The sequence below is a fragment of the Mesocricetus auratus genome, unplaced genomic scaffold, assembly GCF_017639785.1.
Source record: "Mesocricetus auratus isolate SY011 unplaced genomic scaffold, BCM_Maur_2.0 Super-Scaffold_100006, whole genome shotgun sequence".
Lineage (NCBI taxonomy): Eukaryota > Metazoa > Chordata > Mammalia > Rodentia > Cricetidae > Mesocricetus > Mesocricetus auratus.
Window position 1 is genome coordinate 358,083 of NW_024429190.1, and position 17,803 is coordinate 375,885.

The 17,803-nt window shown below is 39.9% G+C and overlaps 1 protein-coding gene across 3 annotated transcripts in view; it reads right to left on the reverse strand.

The window, feature by feature from the left end:
• Vstm2a (V-set and transmembrane domain containing 2A) overlaps positions 1 to 17,035 on the reverse strand; it is a 74,696-nt gene extending 57,661 nt beyond the window's left edge. The window contains exons 1-4 of one of the 3 annotated variants that reach the window (XM_040746643.1): positions 16,698 to 17,035; positions 14,787 to 14,953; positions 13,315 to 13,365; positions 11,798 to 12,134 (exon numbers count right to left, since the gene is read on the reverse strand). In XM_040746643.1, the coding sequence (XP_040602577.1) occupies positions 11,798 to 12,134; positions 13,315 to 13,365; positions 14,787 to 14,953; positions 16,698 to 16,776 (634 nt within the window). In that variant the 5' untranslated portion in view covers positions 16,777 to 17,035. The remainder of the gene's footprint in view (positions 1 to 11,797; positions 12,135 to 13,314; positions 13,366 to 14,786; positions 14,954 to 16,697) is intronic. The other 2 variants (XM_013124297.3, XM_005084847.4) reach the window with 2 other exon arrangements.
• Positions 17,036 to 17,803: the final 768 nt, after the last annotated feature.

Here is a 17,803-nt window from a genome sequence, read left to right on the forward strand (position 1 = left end):
AACAGCATTAAAAGCACCAAGACACAATTCACAGCTTTGAATCTTCTCTAATATTTTAGATCAGTGTTTCTCAACATTCCTAATAGTGCAACCCTTTAATACAGTTCCTCATGTTGTAGTGATTCCCCAGCCATAAAATTATTTTTGTTGCTACTTTGTAACCATAATTTTGCTATTGCTATGAATCAGAATGTACATATCTGTGTTTTATGATGGTCTTAGGTGACTCCTGTAAAAGAGTTCTTTGATTCCCCAGAGAGGTTGTAAGCCATAAGTTGAGAACTTCTGTTTTAGATGGTTTGAAATAGAATTCTCAAATTCTGTAAGTTTTTTTAAAAAAGTATATTTAGTGGTTGTAATTGTATTGACTGCTCCTTTAGTGCAGCAATTGTCCACATCAATTATTTAAAGGCTAGAAATGGGAAAGTTACCTTCAGCCCACATAAATTTGTTTGATCAGAAAATTTAAAAGTGAAATATTTTATATGCTACCAATAATGCATCCACATATTTGTCTGGAAGCTCTCTAAATGGCACAATGAATGACAGATGGAGAAGTAAACTCACTCTGTCATAGCTTTATACAGAGACATTTGAGAATACTTTACTACATTGTGTAATCTACACTAAAATGTTATTGACTTTGAAGATACAATTGCCTCCTTTCATTTAACTTTCTGTCTTTATTTTCCCAATAGTTCCATAGTTGTCTGCCTAAGAGAACAAGGAATTGAAAATCCTGGCTTCACAGTTTGCTTGGAGTCAAACACAGAGACAGTGAAGCAGTCAGGTTAAATACCAATGTCCCTTGCTTATAAATCTTTCTGTGCATGAGCTCTTTTGATATTCCCAATAATGACACATCACCCATCATCTTAATGTTTCCTTGAATTGTGAGGCTGAACCACACCATTGAGAGGGCATAAGACTGCATATGTTTATGGATATTATATGCACTTAACTTATGAATTCATCACACTCATGTCTTTTTTCTCAGAAACAATAGTTTGATAGTCAAATTATTTGTTTGGTGTCCAGAAAGGATGGTGTTACATAATATTCTTAATTTTATCCTACATGGAATTTTTCTGTATGACATTGCCATAACAATCTTCAATATAAACATGTACATCTATGCATCTATTTTAATTTCTCATCAACAGTATTACTTTTTTCACTTATTGTGCTGCCATGAGATACCTACTTTGGTTTTTGAACCAGGCACATTTTAAACATTAAACTTTTCTTTCTTTTTTTCAAGACAGGGTTTCTCTGTATTGTTTTGGAGGCTGTCCTGGAACTTGTTGTGTAGACCAGGCTGGCCTGGAACTTACAGACATCTGCCTGCCTCTGCCTCCCAAGTGCTGGGATTAAAGGCATGTGCCACCAATGCCTGGCTAAACTATTTTTTCTTATAGCAAAGTATCAAGTTATTGTACTAAGAGTATAAATACAAAGAAATGTTAACATCTTGTCATTTTGATGTACAATTTTATGTGTCATTTTTATTAGTTTTCTATGGACAAAAGATCAGATGGATTTAAAGTTTTACATGTGATGTGTTTTCATTTAAGGGTTTATTTCCTATAATTTATCACATTATATAAAATGTTAGATATTCCTGTTGTCACTAAATGTTCTTTAAACTATGGTTGTATAAGCTATAAAATATATTTAATATATGTTTTAATGCATTCGTAGTTGACTTCTTTGTATTTTAAGTAATATTCAAATCTGTCATAAATATGACTGGTCAGAAGTACACATATGATTCTCTACTGATCCAGAAATTTCTTTCCACAAGTACAATTTCAGAGAACATGGATTTAAAGACCCATGTTTGACCTTCCCTGTCAAATCAAATTGTCCTTGGGAAGGGATGTTCCATCTTAGTGAAGAGTGCTGGGATGTCCAATTAATTGTGACCTTGATAATCTCATTATCATAAGTAGCATGTGCCACCATTATGTATGTTAAATTTTAGAAAAATTACTGGGGATTTTAACTTATTTTAATCATGCAAATACCTGTGAAATGTGTAACAATTGCAGTATTGAGTCTAATCACCCAAATGTACAGCATGCTCATTTTTCAGCCCTAAGTTATCTCAGTAATTCCTCTATTCACATTTATGTGACATATTATTATTTATTATATTTTTCAAAAATAAATCTTTTACATGTTTTCCTTTTGTGTACTACTGAGAATTCTGCATTACATTCTGACTTTTTCTTCCCTGGGTATTGTATTTAGATAGATTTAATTAAATTTTACAGTAGTCTAGATTTAATCCACATCACATGATCCCCTGATGTGTGGGTCACCTAATCACAGCATATTTCACTACTGACATGCTTCATTTCTTCCCTAAGAGTTATATAAAAACATTACCTAGAACATTGATGCAAGTTTTCATTAAATTATTAAGTATTTAAGTTAATTATAATAAAAATGCCATTTTCATCTGTAGACTATTCCAATGCCTCAGATCTGATTTGACTTTCCTATTTTTGGTTTTATTCTAATTCTAAAATATATTCTAAATTGTGGCAAAATGTTTCCTTTTGCTTCTTTTAATTTCTCCTCACTTTTGTTTCTAATTTATATTGTTTCACACAATTTTAGAATTTTCCAATCTTCATTTTCTTTATTCATATTTGTCTTCCTTTGATTTCTTCTTAGAGGGTGGCTATTTTATAAAGTCTTTTAGGAAAGATGAAGAGGGTAGGGAGCACTGGTTTCACTCACAGTTCAGGGTTTTTTTTTGTTGTTGTTGTTGTTAGATACTTACAATTCATGATCTTACTCAAGGCTGAAAAATGACCTGGATATGAGCATTGCCATATCAATTTTTATAAACATTTCTAAAGTTCAGAGAGATTCTGTGGGCAGTTCATTCATGGTAAGAAGTTGGTAGACCATGAGTCTAGCAATAAGTCTCTATTCACTAGGGATAATGAACAAGACTTTCTTTATCTTTCATTATTAGCTTTTATGTTTTTTTTTATTCTTAAGGGTTTTGAAAATATTTTCATTTCTGTATATTTTTAGCTGTATTTCTAATCATTTGAATTCTTTCAAAGGCTGTTTTGAAGGCTTGAATTTAATTTAGACAATAGAAAGTCTATATATTTACGGTCTTGAAATCCTTGCTGCTTATTGAAGTTCATTTCTTAAAGTTCTTTATAAATTTATTTCACTTTAAAATAAGGATATAATTACAACTTTGGGGAAATAGCTGCTGGTCAATATCATGAGGTTCTATAGATGGAAACCAATCATTTCTTAATTTTTTAATGGCATTGCAACAGAAGTGGAAAGAAAGCTTGGAAATGACAAGTGACAAGATATGAGAACATTATTCCCTCTTTAACTTATCACATCTCCATGTCCCCAAAGAAAATATCTGCTTCATACAACAGGCAGACACAGACATTTACAGTATTTTTCCTAATCTATAGTTTCTCTTTCTCTGTCTCAGTTACCCACATTCAAACACTCTCAAAAACTGATATGTGTCTTATGTACCTGGAGATATTGCTCAGTGGTTAAGAGCACTGATTACTCTTCTAGGGTTTGATTTCCAATATCCACAGAACATTCAAAACCCTCTGGAATTCCAGTCTCCTGGAATCCAATGTTCTTTTCTGCCCTCTGTGGACACAGACATATACACAGTCAAAACACTGATATACATAAAATAAAGGAAACATGCTAAAAATATTTGTCTTGACTTTCTAGAAACAGAGGTCACATTTCCATGACTTTTAAAACAGTTGTTCTAACTTTGTGGTTATTTTTGGTAATCTCTTCCTATGTACTATTGACAAATTAAACTGTGTTATCAGTAGGTACACAAAGGAAGAGAACAACATTTATAGGTTTGAGGTTATCTGAAGTTTCATGAGTCCTGGAATGTGACCATATAGATTAGGATGGACAAGCAATCATTTGCATGATATTACCAGCAACAAATGCAATGGAAGTCATGCCTTCACTGTAACTGGTTACTATTCATTAAGAACTTATTAAGTATCAATCCTTTAATGTATAATTCTCTGAAGACCTAGGATTGTATTACAGTTCCCTTTCAGAGAATGAAGAAACAGAATCATAGAGCTATACATGTTTGATCATGGCGTGACCTTCTTTAATGTTATACACTATTTCTCTGCTGAAATTCAGCTCCTTGGCCTTCTCATCTGAGACATACACTAGCTGCAGATTGTCTTAATCTTCATGGCAGCATTTCTTGGAGGAGTAATGCCAACTTTCATTTTCTTTCAGGACGCATACAATGAGTTATTTCCAGCAGCTTTCTAACACTTTGGTCATCTAAACAGGAAGATGTTCATATTATAACAGTAGCTTCTTGAAGTTCCAAGGCCTAGCAGTCACATCATTTGAGAAACAGCCTAGAGTCCTGACTTATTCGGTTTCACCTATTCTGTTATAGATGACCTAATAATGACAAGTGAACCTTCACCATGATTGAAAAGCTTATCCAGGCAGAAGATACTGAGTTTAAGTTAGGAAAATTTGCTAATGGTTTCTGGAGAAGTTAGCTAGTATAAACTCCTGATCAACATAATTCCTACTCTAATAGCTCTAGAAGATTCTTTGGCCTGTGGTATTCAAATCATCTATTTTTCTCCTAATTCATCAACAATTTATTTACATGGCAATCATTTAGTTGATGGAATAACAGTGGTCAAATTAACCTATCCTAAACATCAAGTAACATCTGGATTGTGTAATGGTTCTGTACCTGAGTGTGGAACAGCAATTACTCATATATTACAACAATCTTCATGAAAGGCCCCTACTTTTCATCCAATTCCTCTGAAATTCTGATTTACGGACATTTGAACCCAGCCACTCTTGGAGAGCTGCCATGGTTTTCATCCGCACAGGAGCTTCAGTGAGCCCTGGACTTCTGGCAGTCATTAGTAGCAGCTGGCTCTCAGCTCTAAGGATAATCTCATGGTGGAAACACACAAATCATGTTTCAGACTTCAGAGAACAGGCATTCCCACTGAGTGACATGTGTATCAAGGAAGCTAGCTGCATCCTTAACCACTGCTGACTTTCTTCCCATTCCCAGCTGTTCAACTCAGGAACAAAGAAAAGAGCTTTGCAAGTCTTTGTCAACACTAGAAAAATACGTATCCAAAATGAAGGCTCTATGAATATTTGGAGGTGCCAACCCTATCATCGATAGAGTTATAATTCTTTGATTGTTTCAAAGGGCATTTGAAAACTAGTGATTCTCGTTAACAAACACAAAGCTATTCCTTTCTGGTCCCATCCTCAGATGATTTAAGCGAGTAGGTGCTGGATGGGGTGTTAGCATTGGCAAGCATCACAAGTGCTCTTGTGGGCTCTTGCATAGGGAAGGTGCAGGATTCATTTCAAGAATCAAGGCTAATGGTTTGCATCATTTGGGAGACTGTAGCATAAATATTCACTTCTTTTTAGCATGTTGAGTCCTCTTAACTTCTTGAATATGTCTACTATCTGTTGCCAAGTTACAATTAGTGTGACACCTGTCCTAGTTGGCCTGAACATGAGATTTACAGAGCTGAAAGAGGCATGTTTTGCAATATAAGGTACAGCATTGGCTTCACAGTAAATATGACCAAGCTGATAGAGGAGATCTGGCTGGGGCAACAATGGATTTTACTTCTGGATCAGGAAGCAGAAGAGAGTAGTATAAAGGTATAACATGTTCAGGAATTCACAGTCAAGGAAAGGCCCACACAGAGACAATAAACAAAATACAACAACAAACATTTGTAAGCATGAAAGACCAGGATTCTGACTGAAGAAACAGAAAATGCGACTATAAAAGTTAATGATTGGCACTTCAGAAATAATTTTTTTGTAGAAATGATGGCTTTAAGATTGGGCTGGCAAAACCAGCAGAGACAGCTGATCTGAACAGGGGAGAGCTCTTGGACCCCAGACCAACAGTGGGGAGGCCAGCATGGGACTGATCTGGACCCCCCTAATGTGAGTGTCAGCGAGAAGGCTTGGGCAACCTATGGGGCCCTGAGCTGTGGATCAGTGTCTATCCCTGGAATACAAACAGTCATCATGTGCCTATAGCACAAAGAGGGATACTCTCTCAGCCTGGACTCTTAGGTGAGTGCCTGGACCCTACCCAGAGTGAAGTGACAGACTCTAGATATCCCCTATGTGGAAGGATTTGGCAATAGGGTGTGAGGGGGGGAAGGGAATGCGGGAGGAGGGGAGGGAGAGGGAACTGGGATTGACATGTAAAGCAAGCTATTTAAAATTAAAATAAAAATGATAAAAAAATAACACATGGACTGTTGTGATACATTCCTCATGTTGGGATTGAAACACGGAGGCTAGTAACAGCTTTAGGATAAAGAAAGCAAGAGGGCATTTTCAAAATGAAATCAATGTTTGTAGAATAGGAAAAAGATGCAAGCTTTCAAGGGTACATCCTAAGAAGAAAACTATTTGTTTCACTGCTAGTGAACCCAGTTAAGAATCTAAGCAATAGTGGAGAGGTTACCTTAATGGTCCTTTCTCAATAATCAGATTGATGACTACCTTAATTGCCAGTATAGAACCTTCATACAATAACTTATGGAGGCAGATGCAGAGATCCTCAGCTAAGCGCTAGGCTGAACTCCTGGGGTCCAGTTGTAGAGAGGGAAGAGCAATACTATGAACAAACAGGTTAAGAACATGATGGGGAAACCCACAGAGACAACCTATTTGAGCAAGTGGGAGCTCACTGACTCCAAAGTGGCAGCTGGGGAACCTGCATAAAATCCAACTAGGCTCTCTGATCTGGGTGACAGTTGGGGGCCTTGGGAAGTTAATGGGGCCACTAGTAGTGAAACCAGTATTTATCCCTATTGCATGAACTGGCTTCTTGGAGTACATTCCCTGTGGAGGGATACCTAGCTCAGCCTAGATACAGGGTGGTGGGCCCTGGTCCTGCCTCAAAAGATGTGACAGACTTTGATGTTTGCCCATGGGAAGTCTCACACTCTATGAGGAGTGGATGCTGGGTCGGGGGAGTGGGAGGACAAGAAGGAGAGAGAGGGAACTGGGATTGATATGCAAATTAAGATTGTTTTAAAAGTAAAAAAATAAATAAAAATAACATTGTGTTAATAAAGTAAAATATAAAATAAAAAATTACTGGGACAAAATGACTAATGGAACGGGCAACTGAAAGAGGAAGCCATAAGACATTTCCAAAGTTTTCACAGGAGCATCATTATGATGATACTGTTGAATGTTTGGAAACAGGAGGAAGAGCATTTCTCTTTTAGTGACTAAGCTCAGATAGTAACAGAGAGCTCCGAACATCTGAGTTCCTGTGACCGTGATGAGTATCTACTACTGTGAAAGAAACAACCCCATGCCCAGTCTTGAAGAAAATACCCAGTCTGTATGATGCCTGAGCTAAGCAGGACAGTGCTTTTCAGGAGACAGAATTGGTGATGAGGGTAGATGCTGCCTGGGGATGATGGGTGTTCAAGATGGCTTCGTCATGGTGACTGGCCTCCAAAAGATGGGGACAGAGGCCATGAGTCCTTGTAAGTCCCGGAATTGGAATAGCATAACTTCCTCAAACTTTGTTAGTCATATGGTTCCAGGCCAACTCAAACTGCTTCTCAGCAGTGCAGTATCAGCAAATGTGTCCCTAGCTTATATTTGCCACAAGGCTTTGAAGACACTTTCAGAGATGTGTAGGAGACAGCTATGAACACTAGTCTGGGTCTCCTGAAAGAAATCAGAAGGAGAAATGTGAATGGAAACACGTTCTAAAGAAAATTAGAAGTCAAAACTACAGGATAAAGTAAAAAAGGTATGAGTGAGAATAGCATTATACAAGGAACTGATGCAAAGAGGGAAATAAAGCAGAGAGGCAAGCAACAGAGAGATCAGAATGTAAGAAATGGGTGGAAACAGGGCTGCCCAGATGTTGGAAAGGATGAGTTACAAAGGAATGTTCAGTAGACATCAGTAACTTCTCAGAGCAGTAGCATTAACATGGGACTGAGGTCAGAGAAGAAGACGGAGCATAATACTGCCCTTCTGGGAGGAACTGGTATCAGCTGGGCAAACACTCACAGGATCTGGTTCTTCCCAGAAAGAACAGACAGGCAGGCCATGGCTTCCTGTTGGTTTTATTTGCCTGTTTGTCAGAAGGCTTGGAATGATCAGTGGAAGAGAAGGAAACAGAAGAAAGGAGGAAAGCTGACTTGGTCAGTGTAGAAGTTTAGCTTCTGAAGGATGGAGGACAGTGAGGAATGAAAGAGCCAGGGAGCAAAAGCAAAGAAAAGTTAGTTCATTTGATTATTCGGGGAAATGGTGGAGGGCCGAGGGAACTAGAGTAAGTCTTCAACTTTCTGGAACATGGAGCTTAGTTATTCTACCCTGACAGAGGTCCTGGATTTACCATATTCTCACAGAAGTGTTTTTTCGCTTCCTTGATATGAAGATATAAAGCCAACCTACCCCTGTTATTGAGCCCTTCTTCCAAGGAGTCTTTGTTGATTCAGATGGGAAGGAAGAGGGTTTCGTCCTCCTAGAGCATTTGTAGAACACTTCTTTAACTTTTAAGTCCATGCTTTTATTGTCTCATGTATTTGGTTGCATTTCTTTTTCTTCCCAAGCTTTGTGTATAATAAAAATAGAGAAGAACAGTACAAAAATCTGATGGGTTTGACATAAATTAATTCTGTCCTGGGTACTCAGAACTGAAGAGGTCTCTAAAGAATTTAAGATGAGAGTTTTGTAAGAAAGTTTTGTTTATTGATTTGCATTATATTTTCTTTATTATTTCAGTTCTAATTGCTAATTATAAAAAATAAAAATAAAATTTAAATAATGTTAGAATTAGGAACTTATAATTACTTGTTATTTGTAACATAACTTATAAAGAGAAAGAAAATAGTTACAAGCAAGAAAGGACAGCATCTAGTCACTAGTGTTGAGGAAAATATTGAAAAAATAAAACCAGGACTAGTCAACCTGAATTATTATCAAACCTGAATCTGGTTGCATATGGTTATCTTTTCCCTCTTTCTTTTCATGTTAATTTTGCTTTAGAGCTAACTTATTTTTAAGACAATTTGAGGATTTTATATAAAGTTATTTAGTGTTGAGTTTGTGAATCTAGTCAGTTAAGCCAAAGAGTGTAATAAAGATTAAGGGTTAAATAAATGAGTTTGTTATAACACTGGTTAACATTGTAGCACAGGTTAGCAATGCCATATATGCAAGGCCTCCTTGTATCAGCTGATAAATATGAAAGGTTCAAATACCCTTTGCTACTCAGAGCAAGATTTTAATTTTTATGTCTTCACCATAAAAATTGCACACTATATAGAATCTACGACTTTCCTTTTCAGTGGCACACTGAACAAGCCTTGTAGAGTGAGGAAGTGTGTTTTCATTCTTGTGCTGCTTTGTGTGTTATGCCTTTAAGAGATGACAGGTAAAAATGTGAATAAAAATGAAGAAATGAAATAAGTTCTATTATCAACTGGGATATGGTTATCTCATGTATGTAATATATAGTTATATGTATGTAATATCATCCCAGTTACTGTATTATATGGAATGATTTTAAAAGCATAAAACACACTAGAGTGACTGGGAAACCTTAACTCCTGAAGATGTTAGAGAATGTTAATAAAAGTACATGAAAGATTTTCCAATATCATATGGAAGAAAAAGAAATATTGATTGTTTTGATATATTTTATGTTCATCTTTGCTACAATCAGGAATCAGGCAGTGTTCAGATCTTTTAGTGGCCAATATCCTTCTCTTATTTAATTTTTTGAAAAAAATAATTTTGTGCCTAAGGAGAAGGTGCAAAATGAGCAGTGACTTTACTTGAAAATTTAGTTTCCATCAGAGCCCTAGGAGACATAGCAAAATAAAGTAGATATTTTTAAAGTACATTATTTTATATATAAGGTGAATAAGATATTTTAGAAACAGAATACTTCATTCTCTTTAGTCATTCACACAGACTAACTACTCCATTTGACTATCCTATAGATGGATTTATGGTGACTAGCTTGGAATAATCTGTGTACACTATTAAGTTCTCAGGGTTTGGAGTTCTCACTAATTATGTTGTAAATTGACTGCTGAGGACACTCTGCAATTCTATGGGTAGTTTTAGTCTCTTGGTGTTAAAATATAAAAGAAGATGAAAGGGTCCCAACCTTAAGAGGCATTAAATCTGTAAAACAATAGTTAAAACTTATAACTGATACATAGTCATTTGTGTACTCCCACATACAACAACAACAACAACAACGACAAAGAATTATTAGCTCTATGGGCTTTGTTGTTGAATTTGGAAAAGAAAGGAGATAGCACAGGGAAAAAATGAGACAAAGCCGCAAAAACTGGACTTCAGAAAGGCTGAGTCGTCACTTAGCAGATTGCTGTTACCATGACTAAAACAGGAAAAGTCTCATCAGCGTTTAAAGCAATGGAAATGCACAGGGCCCTAGTCAAGCATCCTCCAGAATCTACATCACATCTATTCAAATAAAAAGCCTAAAGAAGAAATTCATGTTGGCATATATTATTTTACTAGTTTTTATTGATTGATTGATTGTTTTTCTATGATGCTGAAGATTGAATCCAGGGCTCTATACACAGTAATCAGGTGCTATACAACTGTGCTTTAACCTCAGATATTCAGTTTTTAAAACACATTATTAACAAGCAGGGATTTACAGGTGTACATTGGCTATTGCCAATGACTTTCCAGTGGGCCTGGGTCTGTGTTGCTCTATCTCCTATAATTACTACCAGACACACTGCATTCTTACAGACCCTCTCCCTTCTACCTCACTTCAGAAATTGAAGCTTTTGCTGGGTAGTATTATCTTTGAATTCCCTCTCTGAAAAACTTCACATTAAAAAAAGAACAACAAATCACCACATTAAGTGATTTCATGTATGTCAGATATGTGCTAGAACAGGATGTTCCTCTAACCCCACGTTAGGTAAAGCATTTGAGAAAACAGGATCTTGTACACAACTGCTCAATCCAGGCAGTCTTGATCCCACCCATATCAAGGTTAGAAGTTCAGAGAGTTTCCATTGGTGGAATGATGGTGCAAATTAACACCAGTCATAATTACTTTAACTTGCACAGCTGACTCGAGATACATGTGACTAAGCTTCCCAATTGGCATCCATGGCACATTTGTAGGAGCCACCTTATCTCTGCACCACATACTTCCCCTCTTCCTCATTTCCTGACAATATAACCATCAATTTCATCACAGGCAGCTGAAGTTTCTCCTTCAAAACCAAAAGCCCTTGGGGAATAGTTCTGGGTAAACGCATAGGTCACTAAATATATGGGTGATTATGATGAGTCTTTTTCATTTCCATTTTGATTAAGTGGAAACCTCTTAATTTGGGTCATTATTGATACATAAATCTGTAGAGAAAATGAACATTCATTTATAATTTAACCAATATTACATGATTTATTGTACTTATAATGCATAAATACAGAAAGAAGGGGGAGAATAAAAGAGTCCAGCTCTTAAATCCCTGGATATGAAACAGTGCCAGGGACTAATGGAGCAAACTCATTCTGAATGTCCAGTCTCCTGCTCTCAATAACTCACGTCTCCTTCTTTCAATCGAACTCAGTCTCCTATTTGAAAAGCCATCTAACATTAATCTGTCTATGCTATTCAACTGACCTTTTAGTGGGAGGTTTGCGAATGGTAAAATGAAAGGCTCGAAATGGGTTTCCATACCTGATTGTGGACTTTGTTTTGGGATTTTGGCTACCACTTGAGGGCTGGAGGTGGAGTGCGTTTGTTGGTTGGCAGAGCTGTGAATACTGCTGGGAACCACTGATGACACATTCTTTCGAGGCTTCATGTCTTGTAGCCACATGGGTGAGGCTTCAAAGGCCTGCATCCTCCGAGCATGGCTGTTGGCATTGACTTTCAGATAGGCCTGGGCCTTGTGTTCCTGTAGCTCCCCGTAGTTGGCATCAGTTACCCTGCACTCATATAAGCCTTCATCCTTTTTCCTCACTTTGGAAATCTGAAGCTTGTGGGAGATGTCATTGCCTTGGACTTTCACTGTCTGAAAAATTGCAGGTGAAAAACAAAGTTTCTCATCAAAGGATTTCATTCACACTCTGAAATTTGCTAATGTTGGGATTAAAGGGTCTTAATGGCTTCGTGGCACAAATCATATTCATCATGAGCTACAGTCTCATCCATAGGCTTGAGGGGTCATAAACTCAATTTAAGCAGCACGAGAATGGCCCTGCTATCCACACTTTCCAGATCCTGATAGAGTCCTGTCAATTTTTCACCACGGGATTGGCCTCTCTAGCTAACTCAGCTGAATGAAACATTGAATAAGGAGTCCATTTCTGGATAGAATTTCCAACCTTATTTCAACTTTATTCTTGTAATTTTATCTTACATTAACAATAATCTCACATATATAATGTAACCCATGTGATATAGAAAAATACATATATACTTATCACCAGAACAGTTAAATTTGATATATATCGTATGTTAATCCATGATTGACAGACTGAAAGATCACATAAATCTGTCAAGTTTAAAGATTTGATTGATTTTATAAATACAGAAATGAAGGATGATGAAGGAAGCCATGGCCATTGTAATTATCACAAAGTAGCCTCATCTTTATATTGTCAGTAGGCCAGTCTTGCCTAAAACCAAGTGTAGACTTATGTCTACTTTGGTTTTATATTTTTGTGATTTATTTGAATACTAGATTATAAATACTTTATATGAACTATGAATGATATACAAATTGAGTCATATCGTTTCACACATTTAAAAGTCCCATCAGATTGTTTCATTCCTGTTTTCCTGAGATTTCTATTTTCTATTAACACTAGATACTCATGTTACTTTGAATTATTAAAATTATTAATACTGAAGTATTGCAGACCTTAATTGTTAAACTTAGGTGACTGTGAAAAAGATTAAGAAAAACAGTGCAGTAATCACATTAGCTAGCAAATTAATACTCTAACCAATTGAATTATTTCCAAGATTAAAACATACAATTTTATTTATGGAGTCTGAATTAGGCTCAAATTTTAGGTATTTAATGAGGTAAAAAAAAGACAACTGCCTCTCATCCAGAATTTACAAAATTCCTTTTTCAGGCTCAATGACTTAAATGTAAAATCTGTCTTGTACTAATGTTCGCCTTGGGCCTTCTTGGCCCTTTACTATAGCATGCGCCCCCTGTCGCTCGTCCCTGTGACACTCACACTTATCTTGGTCCCGTCGTTGTCCGGGTCTCTGTCGGGTAAGAGCTCCACCTGTAGGAGAAGAGTGCAAATGCTCAGCCTCTCCCGAGTCCTACAGTCCCAGGCCCGTGATACAGCTGCGTGCTCTCGGAGAGATCCCAGCTTTCTGGCAATTTAAGAGATAGAAGAACGACCGAGGTCCCTACCGTACTCAGTCCTGAGGCCAGGCTGGACTGCCTCCCTCCCTCCCCCTGGAGGATCCCTGAAGTCCCCCTCTCCCCTGGTCGGATTCCAAGCGGTCCCTGGAGTCTCCATGTCTTCTCCGAGCATGATTGCGATCTCGGTTCTCCTAGAGAATCCCTAAGGTCCCTCTTGTCCCCTCTTGTCAAAGCGACATCCTGGAGATTCTCTGTGGTCCCCAAGCACTCCTGTGGCTGCTCTGTCCCCTGTGTCCCCGAGTGTCCCTGAGGTCTCCGTGGGCTCTTATATGCTAGTGACACACTGGAGAGTTCCTGTGGTCCCTGAACCCCGCAGACTGAGCTCCCTCTGGCTAGCTACGGGCTAGAGCAGCGGCGAGGCTACCTCTTCTCCGTCTCAGTTCAGCCTGCCCTGCTTGTGGACTAGGGGAAGGATGGGGGCCCGGTCGCAAACCCAGGCGAGGACAGGAGTGTGGCTGGAAGTTTTCTGGACACATTTCTGCATCTTTGCCCTGGCTGCTGACCAGTCCCCAGGTTCTCTTCAACAGACTTTCTCGTCAGAGTCCTCTTTTGCTTTGTGAGTCTCCCTTTCCTACTCTTAAAGGCGCTATTCTTTTAGCTTCTTTACGTTTTCCTTCTGTTCTTGTTTTCTCCCGTTTCCTCATCTCCTGTCCAGGGCCTCTCCCTGCTTTTCTGATGCCTACCCCATCTCTTCCTCTCCTCATTTTTCTTCCCCTTTCTCCTTCCCTCGCTGCCTCTCCTGTCCCCAATCTCCTTTTCTGCCATCCCCCCTGTGTGTGTGTGTGTGTGTGTGTGTGAGAGAGAGAGAGAGAGAGAGAGAGAGAGAGAGAGAGAGAGAGAGAGAAAGAGAGAGAAAGAGAGAGAGGTGGGGTGAAAAGGAGAAAGGGGGAGAATAAGAAAAGGAAGAGAGAGAGACAGAGAGAACTAACCTAGAAGAAGGATGACTCCCCTTGATGTTGGGGAAACAGAAGGCTGGTGGAGTAAGGGACCCTGGTCTGTACCAGTGATACATAGCCAGTTTGGACAGCTCCATAAAACTGGGTATTAAGAGCTGGTTAATTCCAGCCTAAATCGTGAATGTCCCTGCTAGTATGACTTCCTAGGTGCTTTTAACTTACTGTAACCAGGACAAATTCCACCCCGTTCTTACTCTCATAGAGCAGGGAAGGTTCCCTTGGACACAGGGGCAGTACCCTGGGCTCTGGAGCTGGTTAGACATGCACAGAACTAAGAAAGTGACCTGCAAGGGTTCTGTGAGCTATAAGCCATGGCTACCTGAGAGCTGGCTGCCTCGGTCCCATGCTCCAGGTCCTCTGGTCCCCGAAGGAACCACCACTGAATCTCCAGGTACACTGAAGCAGAGCCACTTTGGAAAGCACAAGACATTTCCACATTTTGTCCCTCGGTTGCAGTCACGTTCCTCGGAAACTCGGTAAATTTTGCTGCAAGACAAAAATGCATTATTTTGGTGTGTCTATATACACCAGCTTTGTCAGTGTCTCTTTCTGGGAGAACTCGATGCAAGTTTTTTCTTTGCTTGGCCTTTAAAGGAGAAAATAAAAACAGCAATGGCAACCCTTATGACATCTCTGCAGGGCTCCCTCTCCCAACTGCTTTGCCTCTGAGTGCCTTGTTCTTGATATCATGCCTACATCACTTTGCTGTTGAGCAAGTCCAGATAGTGGGAAGGTTAACAAGCTTGCCAATATCTCCCTAGTCAAGCTGCCCAGAGTTATATCTAAGCATCTTTTGTCAGATTGCAGCATTTCCTTAAACTTACTGAGAGATCCACGAAGGTGCAATTTTAGATGGGTTGTCCAGTTGCTGTATGAGAAGGCTTCTGGATTTTTAAGTTTCTAAACCATCTACAACTAACCAAGATGTTTCATGCTAGAAGTAGGCAGTAAGTATATGTCAAAACCCACACTCTAATTTGTGAAAATAGTGGTCAGCAATTTTGTTCTGGAGCCCAAGCAGTGAAACAAGTTGGGCACTACCTAAGAGGCTTGTTTCTTCTCTGCAAGGCAACCTTCACATTTGTTCCCTTCAAGCCATTTTAAACCAACATACGTCAGGGCCTATAAAAATCACACATACATGTTTAGTTCAGATCAAAGATTATTTGAAAGACACTACAGAGATTCCGTCTAGCCCTTTTGCTAACCTTGACACTGCCAGCTTGTAAGATTAAGAGATCCATGTGAAAGTCATAAAAATAAGATGTCCTCTCCTCCTTAGAGGCCTTCCTTGAACATGGGGTGATGTTTTTCTTGCTAACTAGATGCTTGTTCTTAGCCTGTCTAAGGGACACTTTGCAAAGAGCTGATGGCTCTCTAGAAGGAGCCTTCTATTCATAGCTGATAGAGGGGCACAACAACAAGGCTCACATACGGAAAGAGGGTCGTAGAAAGGATGGCAAGAATGGTTACAGCTACTTTCTCCTCATTTCTTAAAGAGGGTGGATCTAGCTGTCTCTTTTCACTATTTTATGAAATCCCAAAGGGAACTGATTAGGTTTCAAGGAAAAGGACACTATCAGAAGGCAGCCTATCTGAACAGGGTTTTCTGCTCACATCAGCCAGCCGAGTGGGAGTCATTTTTGTTTGGAGAAGTGATGCAGTCTTCAGGAGGTAAAAGCTGAGGTCTGCTCATGGTGCTGAAGCAACCACCGCAGCCTGCAAAGTCCTGAACAACCCGGCCCAGCAGGCAGCTGCTGCTTCTGCTGCAATTAGTTCCTCCTTGTAGGTTCCCTATGGGGAAGAAGTCGCAGGGACCACAGAAGGGAACTAAAGCTTCCTGCCTACAGGGAATACTAGCAGAGAGAAGCCCCTTCCCACCCGCAGCTCTGTATTGGTAATAATTGCGTGTGCATGAGCGGTTGCCCTGTTCATGCACATGGAACACACACACACACACACATACACACACACACACACACACACACACACACCTGTGTATCTGTGTATGTGTTCATCCCACTGCTAGTCTGGCATCTACTAGATTTTGTTTGAAACCTGGTTTACTTGCGATTTAATAAACTTTGAAGGAAAAAAAAGCCAAGCCAAACACTACAGAAACCCACTGTTGGCGTGGTTTGAGCCGCTCTCCAGCTAGACAGCTCCATTCTTCTAGTTGGTACAACACACACACACCATCACATACATACTACACAGGCAACGGACTTACCTTGAGAAGAAAGCCCTTGTTGTATATATAACACGGAAAAGAACGCAAATCCAACAGATGCCAAAAAGAAACCCATCATGCCAAGGGAGGGAGACACATCCGTGTAACCAAGAGCCCCAAAACCTGAAAAGACAAGCAAGCAAGCGCGTCCGCGGGCTGCTTTCAGAGCCCTGGGCACGGCACTGCATGCATGCTGCCGCTCCCAGCGAAGATTGGCTTGGGCACAAGGGATTGCGACTGACTAGGGTTGGACCAAGCTGGCTGGGATCCGGAGGCTTCAGGCGCAGACCCGAGCTGCGACGCTGCAAAGTGTCTCCTCCAGCGGCTGGCTGCTTCCGCTACCTGGCAGCTTATCCCACGTCAGTCGCTCGGCTTGCGTGCTCGCCGCCCTCCCCACGCCCAGCGAGCCGGCCGCGAGTGGAGCCGGCGCCGGGCGACGCGGACTGGGCTCGCGCAGCGTCCAACTTTGCCTCTAATGGCTGCGATGATGCCTTTAACTCTGTGCGTGCCAGGACTGCGCACCTGGGGGCCAGAGGTCCCTGCCAGACCTCTGCGCTCTAGTCCTCCTTTATCCCCATCAGCCGGCTCGGGCTTCGCTAGATCAGCTGGCTTTGAGCAAAGGGGACTAGACAAATATAGGGTCTCCGCGTTTGCTAAGGGATAGGAAGGAGGGATTTGAGAAGGAAGTTGAGGCATTGTTAAAGCGGGAGGGGGGATGGGATGGGTTGGGAGTGACTGCTTTAGGCCGATGAAAACAGCCCTTGGAGGGAAATGCTGCTTAACCAGTTATTAACTGCTCCAACTAGAGCGATCACGTGCTATTATTTCACCAGAATGTATTGTGAGCAGCTTGCAGCTCAGGAGATCCGTGCAGGCACCGGTTCACTCCAGCTGGCAAATGGAAGGCACAAAAAGTACTCAAGTCGTATACTGAATGTTGCAGAATGAAAAGTCTATCATGTAATGTGAATCGTCATTTTTATTCTTATACTCATCGCTTGCTTTGCCTCCCTCTCACAGTATTTCGGGTGGGGGAGGTACTTTACAAATCATCAAGGTTCTCTTTACAAGATTTATTTTTGTTTTTCTCAGGTTCTTATGCATAA